The sequence below is a fragment of the Marasmius oreades genome, chromosome 10 (genome assembly GCF_018924745.1).
Source record: "Marasmius oreades isolate 03SP1 chromosome 10, whole genome shotgun sequence".
NCBI lineage: Eukaryota > Fungi > Basidiomycota > Agaricomycetes > Agaricales > Marasmiaceae > Marasmius > Marasmius oreades.
This window is the reverse complement of record NC_057332.1, coordinates 1222406-1237658: the sequence shown is the minus strand read 5'-3', so window position 1 is coordinate 1237658 and position 15253 is coordinate 1222406. Positions and strand designations below refer to the sequence as shown.

General features: G+C 47.6%; 6 protein-coding genes across 7 annotated transcripts; 3 read left to right on the top strand and 3 right to left on the bottom strand.

Moving 5' to 3' along the window:
- The first annotated feature begins 1977 nt into the window (after positions 1-1977).
- E1B28_002471 (uncharacterized protein) lies at positions 1978-3396 on the top strand. The gene is made up of 2 exons (XM_043159390.1): positions 1978-2065; positions 2122-3396. Exons 1-2 carry the CDS (start codon positions 1981-1983, stop codon positions 3381-3383), a joined length of 1347 nt encoding a protein of 448 aa, XP_043002990.1. The 5' UTR covers positions 1978-1980; the 3' UTR covers positions 3384-3396.
- Positions 3397-5822, bottom strand: E1B28_002470 (uncharacterized protein). The gene is made up of 9 exons (XM_043159389.1): positions 5407-5822; positions 5228-5347; positions 5093-5171; positions 5015-5031; positions 4046-4962; positions 3917-3993; positions 3687-3860; positions 3571-3624; positions 3397-3512 (listed from the first exon to the last, which is right to left on the bottom strand). The coding sequence occupies exons 1-9, from the start codon at positions 5599-5601 to the stop codon at positions 3493-3495; spliced, it is 1653 nt and encodes a 550-aa protein (XP_043002989.1). The 5' UTR covers positions 5602-5822; the 3' UTR covers positions 3397-3492.
- Positions 5823-6209: 387 nt separating this feature from the next.
- E1B28_002469 (uncharacterized protein) lies at positions 6210-9263 on the top strand. The gene is made up of 9 exons (XM_043159388.1): positions 6210-6919; positions 6981-7381; positions 7433-7568; positions 7626-7763; positions 7825-8038; positions 8113-8263; positions 8320-8508; positions 8567-8728; positions 8786-9263. Exons 1-9 carry the CDS (start codon positions 6222-6224, stop codon positions 8845-8847), a joined length of 2151 nt encoding a protein of 716 aa, XP_043002988.1. The 5' UTR covers positions 6210-6221; the 3' UTR covers positions 8848-9263.
- Positions 9264-9413: 150 nt separating this feature from the next.
- On the bottom strand, positions 9414-11704 carry E1B28_002468 (uncharacterized protein). 2 transcript variants are annotated; one of them, XM_043159386.1, is made up of 6 exons: positions 11254-11704; positions 11113-11193; positions 10912-11053; positions 10216-10848; positions 9968-10133; positions 9414-9911 (listed from the first exon to the last, which is right to left on the bottom strand). In XM_043159386.1, exons 1-5 carry the CDS (start codon positions 11577-11579, stop codon positions 10005-10007), a joined length of 1311 nt encoding a protein of 436 aa, XP_043002986.1. In that variant the 5' UTR covers positions 11580-11704; the 3' UTR covers positions 9414-9911; positions 9968-10004. The 2 variants fall into 2 exon arrangements, with proteins under 2 accessions (XP_043002986.1, XP_043002987.1); XM_043159387.1 differs by lacking the exons at positions 9414-9911; positions 9968-10133 and having other exon boundaries at positions 10161-10848.
- Positions 11687-12482, top strand: NTF2 (Nuclear transport factor 2). Its single transcript, XM_043159385.1, has 5 exons — positions 11687-11833; positions 11897-11968; positions 12028-12132; positions 12187-12260; positions 12342-12482. Exons 1-5 carry the CDS (start codon positions 11744-11746, stop codon positions 12376-12378), a joined length of 378 nt encoding a protein of 125 aa, XP_043002985.1. The 5' UTR covers positions 11687-11743; the 3' UTR covers positions 12379-12482.
- On the bottom strand, positions 12483-14396 carry E1B28_002466 (uncharacterized protein). Its single transcript, XM_043159384.1, has 6 exons — positions 13765-14396; positions 13456-13709; positions 13307-13391; positions 13194-13240; positions 12776-13138; positions 12483-12719 (listed from the first exon to the last, which is right to left on the bottom strand). Exons 1-6 carry the CDS (start codon positions 14196-14198, stop codon positions 12658-12660), a joined length of 1245 nt encoding a protein of 414 aa, XP_043002984.1. The 5' UTR covers positions 14199-14396; the 3' UTR covers positions 12483-12657.
- Between the last annotated feature and the right edge of the window lie 857 nt (positions 14397-15253).

Here is a 15253-nt window from a genome sequence, read left to right as displayed (position 1 = left end):
AGAGTGCATGACAAATGGAACACGATCAAGGCGAAGCTAGTCCTGTCACAGTCCCGTCACTGACGCGTTGGCAAACTGAGTAGTGAGGGTCCTGTAAAACGGAACCAAATCCTCAGCCAGATAATTTAGGGATTTGCCGGACCCAATAAGGAAACTTAACCTACCATATTGAGTAGAATGAATCGGGAACACAATCTGTGACATGCATGACTGATAAGATATAGATATCTCGTTGACACGCGACGCGACTTGTCCTTGTACTTTGCTCATCCCCTTCCTCGACGGCCAGCTACACTGGGCAGCTGTCACTTCTAAACTCTGAAATCTGGTGAGTGGATCTGTTCTCATATCTATATTATACTCTTAAATCCTCTATGATTCAATTTTCATTTAGCCTTTTCAAACGAAGATTTATTCAAGCTACTTCAAAGTTTCAAACCAATCTCAACATCGTTCCGAAACCATGACCTCCACCGCAACATGCCAAACGTTGACGGGATTTATTGAAGAAATATTCAAGATGCCGAAAGCAACATTACTTCAAGTTCTAGCAAGGAACCGGTGATCTCGGGGAAGGAGTTTGCATGCAAAGATGGAGTCTGAGGAATAGAAGAAATAGAGCCACTGATAGAAGGTGTAGACATAGTGAATTGGCCAAGTTCTGGAGTATGTTTTGGATTTGATATAGGCTGAAGGAATGGTAAAGGCTCGGAAGTCAAGCCAGGGAACTGCACAGGAGTGAAGGCTCTATATTGAGGTGGAACTTGGTATGGATTTCGAGTTTTGGTTGCTTATCTTTACCTTCCGAGTCAAAACCAAGAAATCTCAAGGGTTTGGTTGCCCGTGGTGGGTCATTTTGGGAAGTCGGTACAGGTGCATCCACTAGAACTCGGCTGCTGAACGGGTTTTTTTTTAAATCTTCTCTTCGTTTCGGTTTTAATAGGTAGCCTAACATTTATCGGTGGTCAATGAAACTAATTCCCGCACAGAACACTTGAAATTCACGGTAACGTTGATGGAGGATCCATTTGCGCAACCCGTCGGTGTAAGTATAACGTGATGGTAAAAAGATTACATACGTGTCACAGATTGTGTTCCCGATTCATTCTACTCAATATGGTAGGTTAAGTTTCCTTATACGGCTTCGGCAAATCCCTAAATTATCTGGCTGAGGATTTGGTTCCGTTTTACAGGACCCTCACTACTCAGTTTGCCAACGCGTCAGTGACGGGCCGGTCACAGGACTAAGGCGAAGCCACTTCACTGTCTAAGAAGGATGTTGGCTTTTCGCAGCCACCGGAACACGCCATGGCACTGCCGTGATTGCGATGCCATCCATTAGTGGTGGTGGGCATACGCGCGTTATCTCTGTTCTGCTTAGTAATGGTCAGACGTTGCCCATCTAAGCGAAACGCACTACCAAAAAGTGCGCACTGATCAAAAGCTTCAGCAGTTCGTACGCCTCAGCGATAACGGTTTTGAGGCTTGATCTGAGGAATACAAATTATTTTTTAAATAGTTACAGTCGAATTTTTGTGAAATTAAGTACTTATTTTCCAACATGCAGTACTGATAAAAGAATTGAAAAAGATTATTTAAATAATCAGTAAATCGGGCCCTGTAACTTTCTCGGTATGTACATGTAGAGTGTTTAACCAAAATATGGGGTGGTAGCTCGCCGCGTGTCAATTGGTGAAGCTCCTGGAAGATCAAAGTATGTGAATGAGCGTTTGTCCGGCGCTTGTTGGTGGAGTGGTCACAAGAATTCAACAAGAATTCCACTCTCAGTTAATGCCCTGTAAGTCTCAATATAGGCTCAATGCGACCTACACTAGAGACATAATACTAAATACATATTTGCTTATAATCTGTAAATAACAACTCTTTAGCACATATTCTGCAACGCAGATTTTTGACAGTGTGGATCAGCCGGTAACTTTTTAGTGACCGGCGCAAGCGAGCTTATCAGCAGAACCGCGGATGCCCACCACCACCATTAGTGCCACGACCATACCATCGCCAGCTTCAAATCCAACCTCCTTCTTACCCAAGAGCATGAAGCATAGTACGAGGAAATCTCTTTTTCTCAATGCTCTCCACTAAAACCCAGCTCTATGGCAGCCAAAACCGAATTCAAGGCTGACCAAGTCTACGTTTCTCATCCTTACGTGGTTACTTTCTCGGGGGAAGCGACAAATATCTACGAAATTGAATCATCAGGACTACAGCATATCACCTCTCTCTCCGAGCCAGTCACTGACTACCTTCCACAAAATTCTGTCATAGTCGATCCTTCCCGTGATGCCCTCATTATCGCTGGGAAGAGGGTCTACGCCTTCAACCTTCACGATGGTCAACTCCAAAATACCATTGGACTCTTCGGCACGTCACATGGTCCTACTATTTATGACCGCGGTCGAGTGTTGGTCACCCTCTCAGATGACACAGAAGAAGACGAAGAAGAATGCTGGATTTTGGCCTGCAACCCATTCGACTTGGAACCTGCAGGCTACTCGTTCCTCACTGAAATCCGAGTTGCACGCACCGAAACCTTTATGCACTACCACCTCGTCCACTCTTCAGCGGAATACGGAGTCGTAGTCGGCCAACACACATCCAAAACTCAACAACCTCTTATCCTCCACTACTGGAGCCCTGAAGGTCAACCCTACGACGACTCTCTTCCCCCCATTTATACCGTTGAAATCCCTATGACTCTCGAATGTGCAGAAAGCATTATAGCCGACTACGCCGCTTCCATCGACGACGACTGTTTTGCTCTTGCCACCCTCGAAACCGTTCTCGGCAGTCCAGACGCACCAGGAACACACCAAACCGTCGTCCGCACCCATCAATTACCAACCCTCGAAACCCTCTGGGAGTCTCAACCCGTCGATGGGCGATTAATTCACTTTTATCACCTCCCAGCGGAGGGTATTATCCTAGCCATCGGATCTCTTGTCGAGTGGGAGGATTCTTCCAATCCAGATAACATTGGCTATGGTACGTGGATACTCGCGTTGGACGTCGAAAATGGAGAACGAAAGCAGTTTGCGAAGTTGAATCATCGGAAGATCGGGAAGGAGTTGGTTGAGTGCGATATTACTACTTGCGTCGCGGAGGACGGAGAGATTATTGTTTCGGAGGACCCCAATCTCGTGTTTATTTCGTCCGTTGGGGATATCGCGACGCTCCCGTTCTCCAAGTTTTTGGATGAAGGTTTGTCTTCGGATACGTTCAGTAGATTGCATGAAACATGCCATTCTTCCGGTCTACAACTTAAAGACATACCGCGGTTAACTGTGACCAAAAGAGCGAGTGTTGGAGACGGATCTGCTGCAGTGTTGGACGATGACGGTTTCCTTTCGATTTTCACCTGGTAAACGGTGCGTTCGCTGGGTTGCACAACGATGTTTTTATTGTAGAGTTTTTTCACAGAGCTCCAAGTATTTATTGTACAAAGCTATCAAATTTCTATGTATTTAAAGCCATTCAAGCCATCGTTACGAGTTCTGGATTCGGGAAACGTGTCAGCTTGTTCGTCAATGTGCAATCACGACCAAAGCTCACCTTCAGCGGACGTGGGGTGAATAGCAACCGTCGAGTCAAAGTCTTTCTTGGTCGCTGGGGGGGTGATTTCGGACAGTCAACTGCGGCACCGGTGCAGAATCGAAAAAAATACATACCTTTCATCTTCACAGCAACAGCGAATCCTTGCATTATCTCATCACTTCCCAGACCAATGATGTGAATACCAACAACACGTTCTTCCGGGCCAACACAAACAAGCTTGTACATCGTTGGCTCCTTGTGTTCCTCGGGGATCATCGAGAAGTACAGAGCCCGGAAGTTGGATTTATCTAACAATATCTATTGTCAACGAGTCTCGACTCATCACAAACAACCGAACACTTACAGATCTTGACAGCCGCATCACCGTACTTCTTACGTGCTTCAGGCTCAGTAAGCCCAACAGTACCAATTGTAGGGTGACTTGCAGACATTAATGAAAGCAGTATGAGGGGACGAGAAAGCTGAAACTCACGAGAAAACAACAGTCGGTATATCTTCATAGCTCAACTTATCGTCCTTGAACTGCGGTGGCCCGAACAGTCTGTTCGAAAGCCTTCTCCCTGCTGCGATAGCGACAGGGGTCAGGAGAGCTTTACCCTGAACGTCCCCAATGGAGGTGATGTTCGGAACGGAGGTGGTCTGGTACTCATCAACGACAATGTTCCCCTTCCCGTCCAGTTTCACACCGTTCTCCTCCAAACCCATGCCCTTCGTACACGGGTGACGTCCGATAGCCCAAAGCAGACAATCCACTTCGATCTTCTCGCCCTTGTTAGTCTCCAAAGTCAAGGTCTGTCCCTTTTGTCCCTGGACTTTGACAACTTTACTGGTTTTGTGAATCTTCACACCGCTGTGTTCCATCCACGGAGTGATCACCTCTTGGATCGCAGGATCAAAAGTCCTGAGAACCGACTCTCCACGAATGATCAAATGGGTCTCGCTCCCCAACGCGTTGAAAACCCCGGCAAGCTCAACAGCAATATACCCGGCTCCGACGACAGCTACCCGCTTCGGTTGTTCCTCGAGAGCGAAAAACCCGTCAGAATCAATTCCGAGGCTGGCGCCTGGGATCTCATCGTCCTTTGGGGTAGTCGGAGTGCCGCCAACAGCGACACAGATCTGGTCGGCATTCAAAGTGTACTTCTCCCCACCAGGTGGAGTGATCTCGACAGTGTTCTTGGACGTCAAACGTCCGAGTCCTTGATGCAGCTCTATCCCGGCTTTATCCCAGTTGGAGTGGTAGATGTTGTTGAGTTTGCGGATGTATGCGTCTCGTTGAGTTTTGAAGGAGCTCCAGTCGAATTTGGGTGCGTCGGGGAGATCTTCGAGTTTGTAGCCTTTGGCGTGGAACATGATTTTTTCGCGTAGATCGGCGGCGTGCCACATTATCTGGTGTAAAAATGGTTTATATTTGAACTTGCAAAGGCGGAAGATGACATGCCTTCTTGGGTACACATCCTAGGGATGATATGAGATAAGTAGTTGATGGAGAGATTAGGACATGTTGAAGAGGACGCACCGACATTGACGCAAGTACCACCAGGGCGGTCTGTTGCTTCTATGATGGCAACTTTCTTTCCATACGATGCTGCACGTCTCTGAATGATCCAGAATCAGCGACGACGGTACTGATTCTCGAGAAAACCCCACGCACGGATGTTCCGCTCCCACCGCTCCCACCACCGATGACTACATAGTCGTACTTTTCCACTTGAGGTTTGTTATAAATGGGAGGCATCTTTGAAGGTGAATTAGTCGTAAATCTCCGCGAAATCTATGGCAGATTGACGAGTGAGTCGGATCTTTTCAAGGTGGATGGAAGGAAGAAATGACCTGTGTCAATCTTTGGGAAGCTCTGGTGGTGGAAGAGCCGGGGAAAGACAGCTTGGGGAGATAAGTAAAGGCCGCCAGAGTGCAGTTTGATTTATAAGAATCGATAACCCAATAATAACGCGAAAAGGCCGAAAGAGAGGGGTGAGCTCCCGACAGTAGCTTGGAGGGAAGTGCGGCATGGTACCATGTCGCCATCTTATCCTATCCATCCATCCGAAGCTCATTGACGGCCGCGGTTTACACACAGGATCCCGCTTCACCCCGTGTAGTCAATGGAAGAGGAACACTTGGAACTGCGCGTCTGTCAATTTCGATGATGGATTTGGTGATTACCGAGAACTCTGATACGTGTCTGGTTTTCTTATAAAGACCAGTTGGTGGCATTCACGAGCATCGATGCGGCAAGTCCAGGAAGGAGCGTCTGAGGAGAGCGCCCTGCTGCTAGACCCAAGTTCAATTGTCACTGCCATACCCAATGGGTATGGGGCGTCAATCTGGTATTCCTCACGCTGCAACCAAATCTCAATACAGATACCGGTATATCATATATCAGGAATAAGCTTCAAAGTGACAGTAACTGGTAAGTAAAGATCGACTGGCGTTGTGTAGAACCATGTAGGCGTCGTCTTTTAGGTGACGTACTGTCCCCTGTCCTGCCCCCTTTGGCCCAACACACTTTCTGAGACTGTACATGAGAATAATATACCAAGAGAAAAAAAAGGCTCCACGACGCCGAGCTTTGATCGTGATTAGGCGATGCTATAAATCCTGATTTTCAATCCCCGTGAGAAAATACAAAGTCTCCCTTCCGTGTCATGGCAGCGCCCAACGACCAGTCGTTTGGGCAGTTTAGTCCCTCTAATCCGTTTGACCCTCCTTCTTCTTCATCCAACATGTCCTCTCCCAGTCAGCCAGCCTCTCCTAACAGTAGTGCCTTGCTCCTGAACCCGTTCTCTGGTGGCAGCACAAATTCAAAGCAAGCAGGAGGGAAAGGTTCCATGGTTCTCTATCGTTTCACCTCAGAAAACGAATTGTCGAGCAGAAGCAACAGATTTTCTGCCAACTCTGCCTACTCCGACACAGGTTCTCTTCTTGCGAGAGTCGACGACAAGTATCCTGCATTCTCGTCAACCCCAACCACTCCTACTCTCTCTCGCAATAATTCTTCCAATCGTCTACCCCATGCTGCTCTCTTCGCCTCTTCATCTTCCACAATAAGCAACTCCCCCTTACCTTCATCCAATCCTCCACGAGGTCTTGTTCCCTATGAATATGACCCTGTCGCTGATTCCATGCTCAATGACGAAGAAGACGTCTTGCACGACCCCAAGGCATCACCCGAGCAAGAAAAGCGACTATACTCCAGCGCTTCTGGTGTGAGTTGGAGAGGAGTATGGAACGTCGGAATGCTCGTCCTTCTTGTCGCCGGCTTACTGTCTCTCTTCCTGCTTTATCCCATAATCTTAGAAGTCAGAGATGCTACCAGGAAAGCTCTTATCGGTGACAACATTCGGTACGAAGACTCCCTACCCCTCGACTCCTCCTTTGTTCATTTTAAAAAAAAAAATTCTCAGGGTAAACGCAACCGGTCAAATTCCTTCACTCAATGCCGTACGCGACCTGGTCGACCGAGACACTCCTGAATCAGCCAAGACTCGCAAAGGCTTCGATGGTGAGGACTACGTCCTCGTCTTTTCTGACGAATTCGAACAACCTGGTCGGACCTTCTATCCGGGGGATGACCCTTATTTCGAGGCGATGGACCTTTGGTATGGTGTCACGGCTGATCTAGAATGGTATGACCCTCAGCAAGTGACGACGAGAGATGGTGCATTGGTCATTACGATGGACTCTGCGGACTGGAAAACTGCTGGATCGACACCAGGATCGACGGCCCCCTTTACGCCTGCGGAAAACCATAATCTTACGTATAGAAGTGGCATGTTGCAGACATGGAACAAGCTGTGTTTTACAAGTGAGTCTGTCTGGACTGCCGTCGTTTTGGTGCTCATACGTGGTCTCTTAGGTGGATATATTGAGGTCTCTGTCATCTTGCCCGGTAAGGATGGTCAAGCGCAAGGATACTGGCCTGGTGCCTGGACAATGGGTAATTTAGGAAGAGCTGGATACAGGGCTACTACAGACGCGATGTGGCCATATTCGTGAGTGCCCAAACATGTTTACAGAGCGGCGTCAATTTCAACCCTTTCTCTAACCAGTTACGATGAATGTGATGTCGGAACGTTCATCAATCAGACAGAGAAGGGAAACACAGGACCCCCAGCAGCTGTCTACACAGATAAGGGTTGGACAGAATACGACAAACGGCTTAGCGTGTTGAATGGTCAAAGGTTGAGGTGAGCTACACATCTCATCTTTACTTTTTCAATCGCTCACCACCAACGCCACCACAAACAGTGCATGCACATGTCCTAATTCCGACCATCCCGGACCCTGGGCAAAGATTGACGGAACGGAACGTTACAGAGGACGGGGTGCTCCCGAAATCGATATCATCGAAGTACAGAAAGACCAGAAAGTAGATGAAATCACCGGTGAAATTGCACTCGGTAACGTAGCGAGTCAGAGTTCTCAGTTTGCGCCGTTCACGCACGACTATAATATCGATGATGTTGGTCTTGCCTTTTATTTTTGATTCCAAACGTCCAAATCATGGCTGACATTCCCCCGATCCTATGTAAATAGGTTGCGGAGGCCAACTTCAAGATCTACAACGCTTCACGGACATATGGCAACCCATATCATGGATCGCCTTTGCAGCAGGCCGTTTCTGCATTGACCAAGGTCCCTGCGGATGGTTTCCAGGGTATACCAAACAGAAGGTTTGTTACGTATGGTGAGCTTATGTTCTCTGGCCTTACTTCCAGGACGGCGTCTTTGACATCCCTCCAGGCTTTGAATACTGGGGAAACCCAGACGACCGATCCAACTCATTCGTCACGTTCCAAGTCGACGGACAACCCTCTTATCGAATGGGATATGGTGCTGTCGGTCCTGATAAAGGCGAGGGTGGAAGTCAGGTTGGGCAGAGAATTGTCCCGGAGGAACCGATGTATATACTTTTGAATATGGGCATAAGTCGTAAGTCTTCTGCGGTCTTTCATGTTATTATTTTCTCACCTGACCTCGCGCCATGTAGCAAACTGGCAAAATATCAACCTGGAAACACTGTTGTTCCCAGCTGAGATGTTGTTTGACTACGTTCGAATCTATCAACGCAAGGGTCATGTCAATGTAGGATGTAATCCGAAAGACTACCCGACTGCGGATTATATCAGTAGGCACCTGGATCAATATACAGGTGAGTTTCTTCCCTTCCGTAACAATACCTATTTTTTTTGATTTTTACAACTTGCAGCCATCAACGCAACAAAATGGACAGGAGGAAGCCCGCGCAACCGGTTGTATGATGGATGTTGATGAACGTTATTGGGTCCCTCATCGCCTATCTCCTCAACCAAAGTTCGACTCTTGGCCCGCTTAACGCGCTGATCTTTGTTTGTTTTTTTTTGTACAAACATTCACATTCATTCTTCTTTCCTCTACATCACACTGCTTGCTTCCTTTTGTTTTGTCCGAAAAATGTCGATCATTTTTTGTATCTAAACCCCCTCCCGCCCATCTCCCCCCCTCCCCCTCATGCCAATGCCATGGCACATATATTATACTACTACCCGCGCATTTTACTTGGTTGCTTTGCTTCCAATCTCTCTAATCTATTCATGGCTATCGTTATCTAGATTTCTTGCCGCTCTTTTCGAATCGTCCGCTCTTTTTGACTTACGGGCCTTTAAGGCTGAATACCATGTTATTAAATAGATTGGCTTTCACCTCCTGTGTCATAACACCCCTAAGGGCACAAATGACCGCTGCACAACTTAGGGGTGACCGTAGGGACAGACCGAGGTTGTATGGATCTGGTTTGTTCATCTGGAACCGGCGGATACTACCGGTAGCCAGGCTACAACCGTAACGACAAACTTGAGCCGAGATAACAGAAATTACCCAAACTCGGAGGCAATTGATTGCTTTTTATGCACAACAGCTGCAGGCTTTTGTATGTAGAATGTTATGACGTTCGACTCGCAATGTACCATTTATATACGTGCGCCTTGTTCGCCTCAAACAGTCTCTACCGTAGTAGATGACAACAGTGAGGGGCCTCCCATCTACACCTGAGCACCTGATACCCCCACTGCGAAGGTCCACCCTCACAATCGGTGTATGGCGATTACTCCTCCTCCCCGGTCATGCTATCCCACCTCAGTGAACAGCCCAAGGAACTTTCCGCTGGGTAATTTTCCAACGAAGTGTTGCATGGCGATCACTTCAGTTGCAGTTGACGTTCTTCCAACCGATCCCAGGAGGCTTATAAAAGCCCCTTCCTTCCGTGGTGATGGCTTTAAGTATGCCTAGCCAAAGAAGGAAATAAACAAGGGAGGAAAAAAATCGCATAAGGTGTATATGTTTCGGGTGGGTATATTCTATACCGAGAACAGTTCAGCTTTCCCCGTGAGGTACAAACGTAGAAACAACTCACTTGGGCAGAAAAAATCAACCATACAAGAACACCATCCCTACATCCCTTCAAAATCTAAATCCGGCATCTTGATATTTCTCAAAAGAGGGTCTAGAGACGCGAGCTCGTCCTTGATACCCGCTCGCGCAAACCCGTCTAGTTCTTTCAGAAGCGTGGAGGTTAATTTCTAGATATTAAAAGAATACATATTTTTCGTTCAGCTCCTGCCCATATCAGAACCCAAGGTTCAAAGCAACCGAGAAACGAACCTTGAATTTTCCATCAATCTTCAATACCATGTCTCCAAAGGTCGGTGACCACCCCGTACTCCCACTCGTCCCCTGCCCATGATAGTTCATCGGACCACCATTCGCGATCTCATAAAGACTCGCACTCAACGATCCTGAATCCCCGGCCCCAAGCCCATATCCGTTCTCGAGATCAGCTATAAACGCTGTTTGCGACGGAACAGGTATGGGACTCCCAGCATTACTCAACGCTGAACCTCTAAATCCCGTATTACCAAAATTCGAATTCAAATTAGGCGATTCCGATCCTGCCGCCGCTTGCGGTGCTGCTGCTGCAGGATCGGGCGGTGAGAAGAGGTACGAAACTCCAGGATGAGGAGCTAGCAAACCGAGAGGACCCATCATGTATTGGGACGAGTGGGGTAATGCAGAGGGACCGATGAGTTTGGCGATCTTGTTATACACCTCTGAGAGAACGTCTAGGAGGGATACGAGCGTTTGGTGGTAGTCTAGAGGAAAAGGGAGATGGGGTGTCGTGAGGTACGACGCGTCTCCGGAGGTATCGACATAGGAGCTTGAGTATTCGGTGACGACGCCGGTACCTGCACGTTTTCCGGTTTTTATACGGGCTCCAAATAAACGTTTGGTTGGTTTCTAAGGGGAAGCAGTTGTGAGTCGAATGTGCGAATAAGTAGAAGTGCGATCAATCGAACGCACGAGTCTGTTTTTATCGAGGTCTTCGGGTTTGGCTAGGTCGTACTCGACTAGGAGAGACAACAGGGTTCGGAGGAGGTCTTGGGGTTGATGAATATCCAGTACGTTAGATAGAGATAAGCCTAGGATTGCAAAACTATATGTCCTGATGAGAGCAAACATGTTTGAGCTGTAGTGGCAAATGTTGGATGCAAGTTGACAGACCGCTTTTTCATGTCATTATTATTGAACTCTTTGTCTAGGTCTGCCCGCGAGATGAGAATGGTGTGGAACCAATGACTTCGACTAGAAGAACTAAAATGTCAGACCAGTCACCGGTCGTTGCGAAAACTCAAATGAACTCACCCTTCATGTATATTCCGAATGTAAGTCAATGTCAGAATCCTTTTCTGAATTAGATCCCTTAGGTACTCGTCGGAAGTACTTTGTCCTACTGAAGGCGTAGGTATTGATTCTGAATATAGACTTTGGGCGTCCCATTCTCTCGCCACCGTGGTGGGTGTAGCTGTTGTGGGTGTCTGTGGGATCGAAGGAGGAAGATAAGTCGATGGCGGTGGATTGACTGGAGCTGATGGCGGTTGACTTGCTGGCTGCCCAGGAGCCTTGAAAGATGAGAGTAAATTCTGGGCAGAGCTTTTCCTTCGTATTGTCGGACGCAGTGCAGGATCCATTGGTTGATTCTACGGGCCTAGGAAGCACTCCCAAGTCGCAGGTAAGTAGAGTTAAGGTGGTGGGGGTCCTTAAGCTTCAATCTGAGTGCGGTATGTGAAAAAGCCACGTGGACGTCTTTTCTTTACCATCAGCGCTCCAGGCAACAGCGCGAACGGAAACCACCATGGGTGATATCAACGCTATCGCAAAGCAATTCACAGATTTCTATTATACGACTTTCGACACAGATCGTTCTAGTCTTGGATCGCTCTACGCGAGTATCCATTCTTTTGCTCATCTTGATTTTTTTTCCTGACTTTTTAATGACAACGTGAAGCGTGAAGCATCGATGCTCTCATGGGAAGGACAGCCAGTCCAAAGCTCGGCCAAAATTGTAGAGAAGCTTATAGTACGTTCATTTAGTCACGATTGTTTCAACTTCGTCGTTTATCTCTATTATCGCGACAGACGCTTCCGTTCGCGAAAGTTCAACATAAAGTCCTTACCATCGATGCTCAACCCTCTTCACCGACTGTCGCGAGCTTGATATGTAGCGTTACTGGACTTCTACTGGTGCGATATCCCTCGATTCTCTCTGGGTCTTCCCTGATCATATATCCAAAACAGGTCGATGATAGCCCGAACCCTCTACAATTCAGCCAGATCTTCCACCTTATACCTGATGGTCAAAGCTACTACGTGTAAGCATCCACTACCAACCCAGCGACGAAGAACACCCGTTTTCTGACTCGCATATCAATCGTCAATCTCATCATTTTCAGATACAATGATATTTTCCGCCTCAATTACGGCGCTTAAGCTTGTAAAGACCAGAGAGCCTACGAAGAGCGAGCGTGATCTTTATTTCTGTTGTACATCCAAGTTTTAGAAGAAGAGAAGTAATCAACTCGTACTTTGATTTTACGCGTGTCGCGTCATGAGGAAGTCGACAATATAACCTTTAGTTCACAAGTGGAAATATACACATAAAAACTGGAAGGTGTAGGTACCTTGATGCGAAAAGATTGTGGGTGAAAAGAGCGTAAAAAGTACAATATCTGTCCATAGTCCGACGGAAGGAAAGCAGAATTTCGGATATTAACAGCTGGCCAATCCTAGCCTAACAAGTTCATTACCAGCTTTGATGAAGTAGTAGTCACCTAGCGGCGTCGAAAACACATTGAGCGACGGCAATGAAGCAAAAGCGCAGACATACCATAAACAATTCCAGTCAAATAATTATTGTTCGGCCAATTGACCGTCCCGTTTGCCAGCAAACTATTCCAAGACGGACTCCAGGCGAGCTCAGTGATCTTTTGAAGTACTTTAACAGCTCCCCAGATCCATCTCTCCGCCTGCAAATCATCGGGCTCCAGACTGGCTAGCAGCAGTAACGCAGTAGCACCCGCGGTCGCAGCACTGGAATCAGCCGGTCTTACACCTCCAGGAACCTTGTGGTCTTGCAACGGTGCTTTAAAGTCCCATGGAACGATACCGTCTTGAGGAATGTTCGTGAGGAAGTAATTTGCAAGCCTTCGAGCAGTCACGAGGTAGTGTTTTTGGGATGTCCGCTCATACACTAAGAAAAGTCGGGTGAATCACTTAGCAGAGGGGGAAAGACGTGTTCTGCGTACTTTGAGAGAAGCCGTAGATGGCCCAGACCTGACCTCTAGCCCAAGCACTACAGAGTAGTCGGACAATCTGATCAGAGCTGGAAATAGCGAGTGAACAGGCAGAAAACGCGTACCTATCATCAGAATATCCTTGCGCCGTTTGTTTCGACACAACAAGTCCCGATTGGGCATCATATTCAACGACATGCCATGTTGATCCTTGCGAACATCGTGTTAAATTTTCGGACCTGGAACGTTGAAGAAGTCTTGATCATATGCTCACCATCAGGACGAATATGGTTTTTCATAGTTGTATCTGCATGCCTTATCGCTATCTCGCGCAACGTGTTATTCCCAGTGAGGTCTGCCGACACGAACAGTAACTCGAGGTTCATCATGTTATCGATGATCACTTGAACGAGGGATAAATCGGCGCTATCCCAGCTACGCGTAACACCGGCACCAGGAACGAAGCGATTCGCGAGGTCTGCAGCGAAACCGTTGACAACCGCGATAGCAGTTTCATTTTTAGAATTTCTTCCATCGATTCAGTTGAAGACAGTTGAAAGCCAACAGTAATCGCGCTACTCACATCTTCAGTTCCTCCAAAAACGCAAAACTCAAAAACCCGACATCGTGGCCCTGGGTGTTACGCCCAGGCAGCGCAGCCAGGCCATCGCATGCCTTCCTTCCCAATTGTAACCAATCCTTTCCTAGTCCTGCCACATCCGGATTTTCAGTACACAAGGTCTGCCGCGTGTGCATCTCGTACAATGTAGCAGGGAAGAAACCCGATGTCCATGTATCCGGTACGAAGTAATCCCATTTGCCGAATGGGGTGCCTGTCCATTGAGGGTATTGGGTAGGAGTTGGTAGCGATGAGTAGGTACGGAGGACCTTTTGAGGGATTAAAGGTGAAAATAGTTCAGGCGGTGGAATGTTGTGGATGTCGGTGTAAAGAGAGGTGATGAGAACCAGGAGACCGTGGCAAAAGACCTGGACTTTGGAGATGGAAGCGCCCGCCATGGGTTACTAGAGCGCACTGAGAGTAAAGAAGAGGAAGAGACATAAATCATGAACAGACAGTTGGATAAAAAGGAATGAACAGGCAACCCAGAGATCCGGTCAAACTGGATTTATTTACAAACCCCGTTTAGTCGATTCCGGACCCAAACTTGGACGAAACTCCGAGACCGGCGCTTACACTCGGAGCCAGCAGATTCCATTGCAGCACCACAGCTTGCTGAGATCTGGGCAAGAAAGGCATGTTAAAGGCATGTCGAGAACATGGTACCATCATGTGAAAACATCTTCTGAAATGGTCGATTCATCAACTCAGTGAAGATTGTGCGCACGTAACGGATAATAAACATAGCAGTAGGCTTTAGCACGGTGTCAGAACGCCGAGATACATTAGTCTGGGCCTAACAGCAATGAAAGATCCGCTCGGTGCGAAGGCGGCCAGGTCACCACGACCAAGGGTTGTAGGAGCAGCAACGAGGCGTGGCAGCCGAAAGTACGTAGTGTCGATCTGGAGAGTTGAAGGGGTTAATTTGACTTGATTACGACAACTTCCAACAAAACGGTGGACGCTGGGATCGCGAGAAATGTGAATGTAACCGTCGTGAGCCGAACTAGAGAATCTGAATCATCTTTAGCCAATTTTGGGTGGGCAGCGGTCCGACCCAGGGTTGAGAAGAGCGCCTGGGCGCTGTAGAGTACTGCACAAGAACGAACAAGGATTCTTCGGCAAGTCAGAGGTTGATCCGGAAGGTTAGGTCAACTGGCGAGAAGCGGGATGTCCCAAGGAATTTAGAGTATCAGTGGGTGCCGGAGGTCGATGTAGAATGAAGGAGTCCAAGTTCATCAGCTCAACTTGAAGATTGAGGGCGGCTGGTTATTCTGACCGGTCGTGCCAGTGAATTGAAACCACGAACTTTCTTGATCTCGATAGTCTAGTTTGCACTGGACAGAGAACACGCTAGCGATGCGACAAAAGGAGTTCTGCTAAACAATTTAATGTACTATGTGTGTAAGTTGGAGGAAACGCTAAGTACAGGGTGCAGAAAGAACATTCTCAC